This window comes from Macaca mulatta, chromosome 2, assembly GCF_049350105.2.
Source record: "Macaca mulatta isolate MMU2019108-1 chromosome 2, T2T-MMU8v2.0, whole genome shotgun sequence".
NCBI classification, from domain to species: domain Eukaryota; kingdom Metazoa; phylum Chordata; class Mammalia; order Primates; family Cercopithecidae; genus Macaca; species Macaca mulatta.
Window position 1 is genome coordinate 106,246,322 of NC_133407.1, and position 11,606 is coordinate 106,257,927.

Genomic DNA, 11,606 nt, shown 5'->3' on the forward strand with positions numbered 1-11,606 from the left:
TCTGAGGAGCCAATTTTAGACTGCAACAAAGTAGACTATAGCACTAGACTATAGCACTACTTTGTTGCAGTCTAATATTGGCTCCTCAGAAATGGGGTATCCGAAAACTCACATTGCTGGCATCCAGCTCCCTTTTGTTTCATGGCATTCTTTTTAGCATGTAGGATGAGGACCTGGGGAGCTGGCCTGTTTGTCTACTCTTCCTTTTGCTGTCTTCCTTTTGCTCCATCTGCATGATAAAATTTGGTCTCCACAAGCCCTTATCTGAACTGAGACATCCCTTTCTATTGATTCTAAGTCTTTAGACAATAACTTAACTGTTTTAACCAATTGCTACTCAGAAAATCTTTGAATCCACCTATGTCCTGAAAGCCTCCTCTTCCAGTTGTCCCACCTTTCCATACCAAACCAACGTACATCTTACATGTGTTAATTGATGTCTTATGTCTTCCTAAAATGTGTAAAACCGAGTTGTAGCCCGACCACGCTGGGCACATGTTCTCAGGATCTCCTGGGGCTGTGGCACGGGCCATGGTCACTCATATTTGGCTCAGGATAAATCTCTTCAAATATTTTACAGTTTGACTTTTCGTGGACAATTCTACAAATATTTCTTGGCAGTTAAAGAAATTACTCCCCAGGAGGTGCTAGACATCGGGCTCATGTTAGAGGCACAAAGATGAGAATGTTAAAAGACATAACATAAAATACAGGTCTGCTCTGGGAATGTAGAAACTGGTAAAAGGAGAGATAAAAGAGAAGGTGCAGTCCAGTGAAATACCCGCTATCTCCTGTCAGCAAATACCTGTCCACCCAGGTGCAGCGAGCTGGAGAGGAAGGGATGGCCTAGAGCGCCGGGGACAGAGTCCTCCCCAGCCGCCTGCACCCCTACCGCGGTAGCGGCCCCTGGGATCGTCTGTGTCTCCAGGAGAACCGGACCGCTCTCCCCTCCCTTCCAGAGCTAGAAAGGAGGACCACAGAGACGCGGCGCCCTCCGCCGTCCTAGAGCAACCGGAGCCGCCCGAGCCCCGGACTCCCGGATGCGGGGGTCTGGTTGGCGAGGAGCACGAGGAGTTGGGCGTGGGGCTGGCAGGGAGTGGAGTCGGGGTCTTACTCAGGTGGCTGCAGGGCTCAGGGTAGCCGTGTCAGACCTGCCCAGGTCCAGAGCGCTCCTTCCTGACCCCAACAGCCTCCGGTCGGGTCTGGCGCGCGCTCGCTTTCCCAGAGGGCGACCCGGGCTATGGCGGCCGCGGCCCTGGCGAGCAGGACACGCCTCGGCCCTGACCTGGAGCTGCTGCAGGGACAGCCGGCGCCGCCCCGGGCGCGCCCGGTGAGTGCGGGGCCGGAGCCTGGAAGCAGGCTTGGCCCTGCCCTGGGTTCTAGGCCCGGGGACGGGTGGTGCGGCGGCTGGGAAATGGGGTTACAACCCAGAGTGAGGGGCCTCGAGGGACAGGCAGCACAGCGGAGTCGACACCCCCGGGACATGAGCCTCAAGGAGAGCAGACGTGCAGCTGCACGTGGTTGAGCCAACTGCTGCGGCAGAGCGCACAGGGTGCCGCGGGGGGCGATGAATGGCCAGAATTTCAGAGCCACCTTTACAGAGCTGGTTATGTTTGAGCTGGGTATTAGGTTGAAAAGGAATTTGCAATGCAGTATCTGGAGGGAAGAACTGGATCTTCGGCAAGAGTAGCCGCAGGTGCAAGGGCACAGAACAGGGCGAGGAAAGAATTTGGTTTCCCAATGGAATGGTGACAGGATAGGGGATGAGAGTGGTGGTGGCTGATGATTTTGGCCAGGAAAGCTGGGTCTGTGAGTAGTAAATGGAATTGTCTGTAGTGCAGAGGAATGTGGACTCTATTAGGCAGACAAAGGTGAGCCAGCCAAAGCCTTGGAGCCCTGGAGTGCTGGATCAATAGCTGTGGAGACTTTGTAGTGCACAAGGACTGACGTGCAGTGGACCAGAATGGGCTCCTCCACAGTATGGAGACTAAGACCCTGAAGGAGGCAGTAGCTGAGAATTACAGGAAGTCTCAATGGCTGGAGGTGAGCAGTATTTGTTTCTTAAGGAAGAGGATAAGAGAAAGAAGGTGCAGGAGCTGAGACTCCTAGAGATATAGAAAATGGGAACATGGAGATTGGGACGTGGGGAAGCAAGTGAGGTGGGATCTTTGTGAGAGTGTGTTGCGAGTCGGGGGGTGCAGGGATTAAAGTCACAACGAGGATCTGTCCTGTTGAGTACAGTGTGCAGGGCAACCTGAATGTTCTGAGGAGCCCCAGCTGCCTCTGGCTAGTGGCAGTAACTGGGGAGGACAAAGGAGGAAGAGTCCTACACAGGGGCAGCAGCGGTAGGAATGGGGACGGAAGACAGTGTGGCATAACAGGCAAGAGTCAGAGTCAAACAGGCCCGGGTTCTGTCTCAGTTCTGGAACTTTGGGGGAAGTTCATCTCTCTGAGTCTCAGTTTCCTCTTCCATAAAATGGATCTGATAGTAGGCTATGAGACATAAACAATACGTGTCAAATGCTTGGCACAGGCTTAAGAAATGATAGTTGTTATCAAGGGTGGGTGACCTCTGAAGGAGGACACATTGTGGAGAAAGGATGGGACCTAGAGCACAGATGTGGTTTGGGGTATAAGGATGAAACGAGAAAACTTTTGCAGACTCATGAAAAAGAGGAGAAAATGTTTGCTGAAATAGAGATGAAGAGACATGAGAAAATTGATAGCTGATGCCCTGTCTCTTTGTACATAGGAGGCAAAAATCTTCTGCTGTTAGAGTTCCTGTAGACTTTCAGAATCCAGAATCCCCGCAGGCACCCCCCACAGTACCTTTTGGTGCCCTGTATCCCCTTCCTCCTGGCCTGGTCCTGAGGTTGTCCTAGGGCATTTAAACACATGTTGTTTCAGGAGTCAGTGACCTTCGAGGATGTGGCCGTCTACTTCTCTGAGAATGAATGGATCGGCCTGGGCCCTGCTCAGAGAGCGCTGTACAGGGATGTGATGCTGGAGAATTATGGGGCTGTGGCTTCCCTGGGTAAGGGTCTCCCTTTGGGCCCTGCCTCCACCCTTCAGAGTTTGCCGGCTCCTTTTTTCTCAAAGGCTCAGGAGTTGTTGATAACCCTCAGCTCAGTGGCAGCTTCAGGCTCTTGGATTTTTAATGACCCAACCTCAGCAGTTGTTGGGAAGTAGGAAGTCCTGGTATCAGTTTGGGCCTTATACAGGACTTCCTTGCCCCAGAGTGAGAGCTGCCCAACCCCTACCCTTGTGTTGTGAGTATAGTGAGAAGAGAGCAGATTCATGGTGCCCCACTGAGCCTTCAGTTCCCCGCCCTGTCTGTTTGCAAGATCCAGGCCAATTCCTAGCATCCTCATGAGGATGTCTGAACATGAGAGCTCTAAGAGGGAGAGGACAGGTAAGAATTGAGGACGCAATTCCTCAATGAGTGAAATCATCCATTTGCTAACTCAAACAGTTACTGAGTCTGTCAATTTCCTGACCTTTGTAAGTCTCCTGGCCCCTCTCTTGTCCTTTCCCCTGAAATTCCTTTTCTTGTTCTTCCTAGTTGTTTCCCCTCTTGTCCCTGAAGACACTGGGCTGGGAGGAGCCTTGGGATTACTCTGTGTCACACCACTCACCTGCCTGTCCCATCTTTTTCCTCTTAAGCAGCATTTCCATTTCCCAAACCGGCTCTGATTTCCCAGCTGGAGCGAGGGGAAGCACCCTGGTGCTCGGTTCCTTGGGGAGCTCTGGATGGAGAGGACCCGAGGAGCATCTCCTCAGGTGAGTGAGGGCACACATGCCGGTCATCTGACCAGTTTGCTTGTCATGATCTTTAAAATGCCATAGATAGATGTTCTTTTAACCTAGTGTTGTAGACACTAGTGGGATTCCATTTCTTCTCTGTGTTCCCATAGTTTTCCATCTTCTTGAGTCCTTGTTTTATTCATCCTGACTCCTCTGTGTGCCATCTTCATTAACCTGTTTTGCCTCTTCCCCATCTCTGCTGTTATCATGACTATGATGTATCTTCCATGAGTTTCCTGTTTACTTCGATCTTTGGTGCCCTTTCTGCTTCCTGGCCTGTTTACAGTCTTCCAGCTTGGGATGTAATGGCCATCTTTATCTTTAGAAATCAAGAACTCTCAACCCTCAGCCAAATAGTTCCTGTTTCTCAGGGGAAGGCCCTGGGATTACTTTAGGCCCAACAGGACTTTCTTACTCTTAGTTTCCTTGTGATAACTGTGTTTCCTGGTTGCCTCCTTGGCCCCATTTCATTTTCCCATAGGGCTCTTTTTTGGGCGCAGTGAGACTTGAGCTGTGCTCCCAATTTCCTCATTCTCATAGTTCCTTGTTGTGTTTTTTCATATTAGAATATTCTTGATTGCAAGTATAAAAACCCAATTCAAACTGGCTTAAACAAAAAAGAATTTGTTGTTTAATGTAACTGGGAAGTCTGAGGTAGAGTGGGCTGCAGGTACAGTTTGATCAGAATTACATTCTCTGCTCTGTCTCTGTATGTGCTGGCTTTGTCTACAGTCTGGCTCCCCTTTTGGTTGTAAGGTGATTGGTGGTAGTAACAGGACTCTGCTGCTTCATACCTAGGAGAAGAAACCTGGCAGGCCTTCCTTGGGCTTTAAACATTGTGAATCAAAGTGCCAAGTATGCTCTAATGGACTACCTTAAGTCATATGCCAACTCTAAATCAATCACTGTGGCAGGGTAACTACTGTGCACTGATTGACTTGGTCTGAATTGCCGATATCTGAATCAGTCTCCCATGTAGCCAGTGGAATGGGATTAACCTGCTTGGCTTATCTAAGTCAGAGCCTACCCTAGGGAGTGGAGTTGGGATACCCAACTCCCCACTCCAGCTCCCTACAAAGGGCATAGCTACTTTACAGTGGGGAGGAGGGGAATGGGTGTGGGGAGACCACCACAGTGTCTTCTACATTCTCAGTGCTTCCTCTCCTCACCACCTAAGGGAGTTTCTCTGCTTTGCTTTGTTTTGCTTTAGGTAGAAAACTAACAGCTAAGTTACTCCTTGAGCAGAATTCTAACTCTCTGACCTGCAGCTGATTTCTTGGCACATACCTATCCTTACTCAAAGTCCACTTTTGTCTTACAGAAGTTAATACTAAGAGGATACATAGTCCCTGGATTTGGCAACAGAAAAGGTTTTCAGGCCGGGCGTGGTGGCTCAAGCCTGTAATCCCAGCACTTTGGGAGGCCAAGACGGGTGGATCACGAGGTCAGAAGATCGAGACCATCCTGGCTAACACAGTGAAACCCCGTCTCTACTAAAAAATACAAAAAACTAGCCGGGCGAGGTGGCGGGCACCTGTAGTCCCAGCTACTCGGGAGGCTGAGGCAGGAGAATGGCATAAACCCGGGAGGCGGAGCTTGCAGTGAGCTGAGATCGTGCCACTGCACTCCAGCCTGGGCGACAGAGCGAGACTCCGTCTCAAAAAAAAAAAAAAGAAAAGAAAAGGTTGTCATTTGAAGGTGTAGAGTTGATCTGTTTCTTAGGAGGTTTTGGATGAATGTTACAAAGCGACAGTTCTAGCAAAAGCAGAAGTCAGGTATGTTAGAGTAGATCTCTGTGAACAGAGATGTCTGTTATTGAGTAGGAAGTGACTTTTGGAAGTGACTGAGTGAGGGTGTGAGTCCATTTCTTATGGATGCCATAGAGAGACCCCATCCATTGAATCTTTGTGGAATGAGAAAGCAATAAATGAATAGGAAGGAAACTAGGAGCTTATAGTTTCCCAGAATAGCCTGCCTAGACAGGAAGTCCTCAAGAATAGCTCTTTGCAATTCCATCCTATCCTGATTGTTTTCTATGTGAACTTGATTTCACCTCCTAGGGATAGGTGACGAAGAGGCCTTAGTCTTTTCTATTTCTTCTTGACATTTTCAAGTGAGTTATATGTTTTCATATCTTTGGGAACTGATGGAATTGCAACTTCTCTGTTCCAGTATTTTCTATCCTTTATATTATTATTATTATTTTTTTGAGACAGAGTATTGCCCTGTCGTCCAGGCTGGAGTGCAGTGGCACAATCTCGGCTCACTGCAACCTCTGCCTCTCGGGTTCAAGTGATTATCCTGCCTCAGCCTCCCGACTAGCTGGGACCACAGGTGTGTGCCACCATGCTTGACTAATTTTTTTTGTATTTTTAATGGAGATAGGGTTTCACCATGTTTGGCCAGGCTGGTCTTGAACTACTGACCTCAGGTGATCCACCGACCTTGGCCTCCCAAAGTGCTGGGATTACAGGTGTGAGCCACCATGCCCAGCCTATCCTTATTATTCTATACCTTCAAATTGCTGCTTATCTATGTTACCAGTCTTTTCACCCACCTTTATTCTCTCCCTACCACTTCCATGTCTGCTCTTTTCCTGATGGGCCTCACTCCTGACTGAACCAGCCTTATTTGTATCTTGACCCTGGCAGGATATCCATTTCTAAAACCTGCTGGGATTTCCCATCTTGAGCAGGTGGAAGAGCCATTAAACCTGAAACTGCAAGAAGAGGGTCCAAGCCTAATTTGTCCTGGTAAGTGAGAGGGAAATGAGCATTCTTCTCTCAGTCACACCTTTTCCTGTCTTTCTTTTATAAGATGTAAAAGTCCATTTTGCCATTCATGTTCTAAACAAATTTGGGGGCCAAATCCCCAAATCAGCCAATTAAGAGAAAACTTAAACCCTAAGCTTCCAACTTTAATTAGGACAAGCTCAATTAATTAAATTAGGATGGGTCTTTTGTCTTAGGCTTAAACTGAACAGATGGCCTGCCCCATCTGGCTGCTATGATCACCCAATATTTTTAATGTAGATGCTGTGTTTTACTCATTGTGTTAGTTGTTAGGGATAAAAAAATCAAGTCATATATGGCCCTTATCCTGGAAGGACTCACAGTCTCATGGGACATTATACATAAATTTATAATTACAGAAAAATGATGAAGCTGTAACAGAATGTGAGTAAGACACTATGAGAACAAAGAGGAGGGAGTCTTTGCCCAGTTCTGCCTGGAGTAGTTTGAGAAGGCACTTTCCATGGTTTCATGGTGAACTTGGTGATTGGATTGAAAGAGAAGACTATACTTCCTTTTAGTGTTGAAAAATATGAGGAAGCTCATTCTTTTTTTTTTTTTTTTTTTTTTTTTGAGACGGAGTCTTGCTCTGTCGCCCAGGCTGGAGTGCAGTGGCTGGATCTCACCTCACTGCAAGCTCCGCCTCCCGGGTTTACGCCATTCTCCTGCCTCAGCCTCCCGAGTAGCTGGGACTACAGGCGCCCGCCACCTCGCCCGGCTAGTTTTTTGTATTTTTTTTTTAGTAGAGACGGGGTTTCACTGTGTTAGCCAGGATGGTCTCGATCTCCCGACCTCGTGATTCGCCCGTCTCGGCCTCCCAAAGTGCTGGGATTACAGGCTTGAGCCACCGCGCCCGGCCGGGAAGCTCATTCTTGCTACTGTGTGCTGTGTGTGACAAGCCCAGGTTCCCAGGTATACCACTAAGGATTCCTTATTTCTGAACAGGTCCTTTGCCCTAAGTCCTGGCCTGTTCTTCTCATGTTACAAACTGTACTCAGCTACCTAGGAAGAATTCTGACTTTGTTTTCCTTAGATTCAATTCATCTGTTTTCTGAGAGCCTACTCTGGTACTTGGTTTGGTGCCAGGAATCATAGCCCTCAGGGATTCTATCTAGTTGCTGTCTTTACTTTTGGTTTCTTTCTGTGTATTAGCCTTGTTTTTGCCATTTTCAGCTAGGACAGGGCCACTGAGACAGGTGGCAGTTGGAGAGAAGTGGACGTATTAATACCACTTGGTGACCTTTGTCGCTCTGTCATGGATAATGATGACATTTGAAGCTCTGATTTCTTTTTTCAGAGGGTGTGTTGAAGAGGAAGAAAGAAGATTTTATTCTGAAGGAGGAAATTCTTGAGGAAGCACAGGACCTCATGGTCCTATCAAGTGGACCCCGGTGGTGTGGATCCCAGGAATTATGGTTTGGGAAAACCTGTGAAGAGAAAAGCAGGTTAGGGAGATGGCCTGGTTACCTCAATGGGGGAAGTATGGAAAGTTCTTCAAATGATATTATAGAAGTGATTGTCAAGGATGAGATGATCTCAGTAGAAGAGAGTTCAGAGAATACTGATGTCAGTAACCTCCTTGGTATACATCACAAAATTCTAAGTGAGCAAATATTCTATATATGTGAGGAATGTGGCAAGTGTTTTGATCAAAGTGAGGACTTTGATCAACACCAGAAAACTCATAATGGAGAAAAGGTCTATGGATGTAAGGAATGTGGGAAGGCTTTCAGTTTTCGATCACATTGCATTGCACATCAGAGAATTCACAGTGGGGTGAAACCCTATGAATGTCAAGAATGTGCTAAGGCCTTTGTTTGGAAGTCAAACCTGATTCGTCATCAGAGAATACATACTGGAGAGAAACCCTTTGAATGTAAGGAATGTGGAAAGGGCTTTAGTCAGAACACAAGCCTTACACAACATCAACGGATCCACACTGGTGAGAAACCATACACATGCAAGGAATGTGGGAAAAGCTTTACTCGAAACCCAGCCCTTCTTCGACATCAGAGAATGCACACTGGGGAGAAGCCTTATGAATGTAAGGACTGTGGGAAAGGCTTCATGTGGAACTCGGATCTTTCTCAGCACCAGAGGGTCCACACTGGGCACAAGCCTCATGAATGTACTGACTGTGGGAAAAGCTTCTTTTGCAAGGCACACCTTATTCGACATCAAAGAATCCATACTGGGGAAAGACCCTATACATGTAATGACTGTGGGAAGGCCTTCAGTCAGAATTCTGTCTTAATTAAGCACCAGAGGCGCCATGCTAGAGAAAAGCCCTATAACTGTCAAATCTCTCACCTTATTGAACTTTAGAGTGCATGATGGTGATACTTGTTTATAATTCTTATGCTGCAGGAACCCCAGAGAGAAAATGAGATGACTGTTCACAATTTGCTGTAACCCTTAACTTTAATAGCCAGTATTATCTTGCCGTTTTGAGCATTTAGTCTAGCAAGACTGGTCCCCCTGTTCTATGATGTTTATACAAGGCATCATTTAGTTGGGCAGCTACTCTGTATCAGGTGCTAACCACTTTACATACATTATGCATAACAATCCTACTAAGGTAGGTGCTCTTCTCCCTGTTTTACAAATGAGAAATCTGAGTTGAAACAGGTTATAAAACTCATTCAGGGTTGTTCAGTAAGTTATAGAGTTGAAATTGGAGCCAGGCCTTTCTGACTGCAGAGTTTACTGTTCTTTACTTAATTGTACATATTTATGTCTCTGCCCGTTTTGATTTGCTTGTTTTCCTGTGCTTCTCGTTTCCCTTCATCACTCAGATCCAGCTCCTTCAACTAAGCAGATCTCTCTTCCTCTTCTACTTGTAATCAGTACCACCCAAGTTAGTATTTAATTATGTGCCATCTTATATTTTTCTAATAGTCTTAAGTCTCTTAGTCTTAACCCCAGCTAAATGACTCTGAGGACCAACACTGCATTTCTTTTGTTTTTCAAATCCTGAAACATTAATCTTTGACTAGATATAACATGCTCATGATAAAAAAGAATTGAAATAGTTGAAAAGGGTGTTCAGTGAAAAGTAAATTTCCTTGTCATTCCTATCTCTTGAGTTCTCCCCAGAGGCAATCACTGCTACTGGTTGTGTATCTCTGTAGATACTCTTTGTATACAAGTGTTCATTAGTACTGCTTTTCATAACTCTGTCTCACTGAAAACCTTATTTGATGGAAGCAACATTGCAGTTACATTATCAACTCTAGGACCTTTTCTTCAGAAGTTACTTTCCTTTTGAGGCCACCAAATTTAGGGAAACAGCAGAGGGTAATCCAGGTCTTTTTTTTTTTTTTTTTTTTCTAATTTTTTTGTTTTTGAGACAGAGTCTTGCTCTGTTGCCCAGGCTGGAGTGCAATGGCGCAATCTCAGCTCACTGCAAACTCCACCTCCCGGGTTCATGCCATTCTTCTGCCTCAGCCTCCTGAGTAGCTGGGACTATAGGTGACCGCCACCATGCCTGGCTAATTTTTTGTATTTTTAGTAGAGACGGGGTTTCACCATATTAGCCAGGCTGGTCTCGCTCTCCTGACCTTGTGATCCACCTGCCTCGGCCTCCCAAAGTGCTGGGATTATAGGCCTGAGCTACCACGCCTGGCCAATTCAGGTCTTAAGAGACCTGATTGCATTTGTTTTATCAGACATCATTCTGGGATTGGGAATATGTAAACTCAACTGGAGATTTTTTTCATAAAAATTTATATAGTTCCAGCCCCTCTCATTGCTTCCTATCCTAAATCCTCTCCCAGTCTGTGCATCCTTCACTACCATGATAGCCTACATTCTGATAAGCTGTGAGGCCACTGCCAAGGGAGGGAGAAATGGTCACTTTATGGTGGTGGTTAATGCTTTGTTAGATAGCTTCATCCAGTCAATAGTTGAAAAGTTTTCACGTAATCCAGTATCGGCATCAGAGTCAGAAATGCCCTCCCTAGGTCCAGGACCAGAGATAAAACAAACATGAGGAACATGTAGAGTCTACACAGGAAAGTTAAGAATTATATAATTAACTAACTAATTGAAATCAGGAGTTTATAAAACAACATTTTTGGAAGTGGTCATCTTTTATTGGTTTCCATCATCTCTTCCCCATCCCTCTGGTAACAGTTACCCAGGTGTTCTTTGGGAAGGTATCCTTTCTCAGCTATGTGGTTTAGCACCATCACCATCTTCATGAGTGGACCCTGTTTGGCTTGTGTCAATCAGCTTATCCCATCCCCTTGGCCACAGAGCCATTGTGATATGAGGAGATACTGGGTTTTCTGGAAAAGAGAGGCTTTTCTTCATTGAGAGCTACCAGAGGAGATATTATCTGTCCTCTTTGTGGCACATAGGAAAATGTGAGGCCTAGAATTATAGCAACTTTTTTTTTTTTTCTATTAAAAGGGGAGATTCTCAAGCTTCCAGGTGCTACCATATGGAGCCTGAGGATTAAAGCCAATACCAAAGAAGACAGTGATTAAACAGAGAGAAACTAGGTTCTTGGTGACATCTTTTGAGCCACTAGACCAAGCCTTACCTGAAGCAGACCTACCTCAGAACTTTTCAGCTATGTGAGCCAATAAACATCTTCTGTCAAACGAGTTAGAGTTGAGTTTTCTGTTATTTGCAACTTAGCCACACTAATTGTGTTTGAAATCATTGTTTTCTCATACAGCTCCTCAGTGTCACCTTTTCCTCTTGCTTAGTAGTTTCATAAGCTCCTCAGTTTTATCTCAGTTGCTTGGAAGTTGAGCATCTAAATAGGTGGCTCTTGCTGGGTGTGGTGGCTTACACCTATAATCCCATCACTTTGGGAGGCCCAGGCAGGCGGATCACCTGAGGTTGGGAGTTCAAGACCAGCCTGACCAACATGGAGAAACCACGTCTTTACTAAAAATTAGCCAGGTTTGGTGGCGCATGCCCATAATCCCAGCTACTCAGGAGGCTGAGGCAGGAGAATTGCTTGAACCTGGGAGGTGGAGGTTGCAGTGAGCTGAGATT

At 46.2% G+C, this 11,606-nt stretch overlaps 1 protein-coding gene across 18 annotated transcripts; it reads left to right on the forward strand.

The window, feature by feature from the left end:
• Nucleotides 1-793: 793 nt before the first annotated feature.
• ZNF662 (zinc finger protein 662) lies at nucleotides 794-9,779 on the forward strand. Of its 18 annotated transcripts, none has more exons than XM_077992249.1 (6): nucleotides 794-2,043; nucleotides 2,908-3,034; nucleotides 3,280-3,412; nucleotides 3,664-3,780; nucleotides 6,456-6,557; nucleotides 7,894-9,779. In XM_077992249.1, the coding sequence occupies exons 3-6, from the start codon at nucleotides 3,370-3,372 to the stop codon at nucleotides 8,919-8,921; spliced, it is 1,290 nt and encodes a 429-aa protein (XP_077848375.1). In that variant the 5' UTR covers nucleotides 794-2,043; nucleotides 2,908-3,034; nucleotides 3,280-3,369; the 3' UTR covers nucleotides 8,922-9,779. The 18 variants fall into 18 exon arrangements, with proteins under 18 accessions (XP_077848375.1, XP_028699836.2, XP_002802875.3 ...); XM_077992251.1 differs by having other exon boundaries at nucleotides 909-2,043; nucleotides 3,667-3,780; XM_077992250.1 differs by having other exon boundaries at nucleotides 1,045-1,330.
• The last annotated feature ends 1,827 nt before the right edge of the window (nucleotides 9,780-11,606 follow it).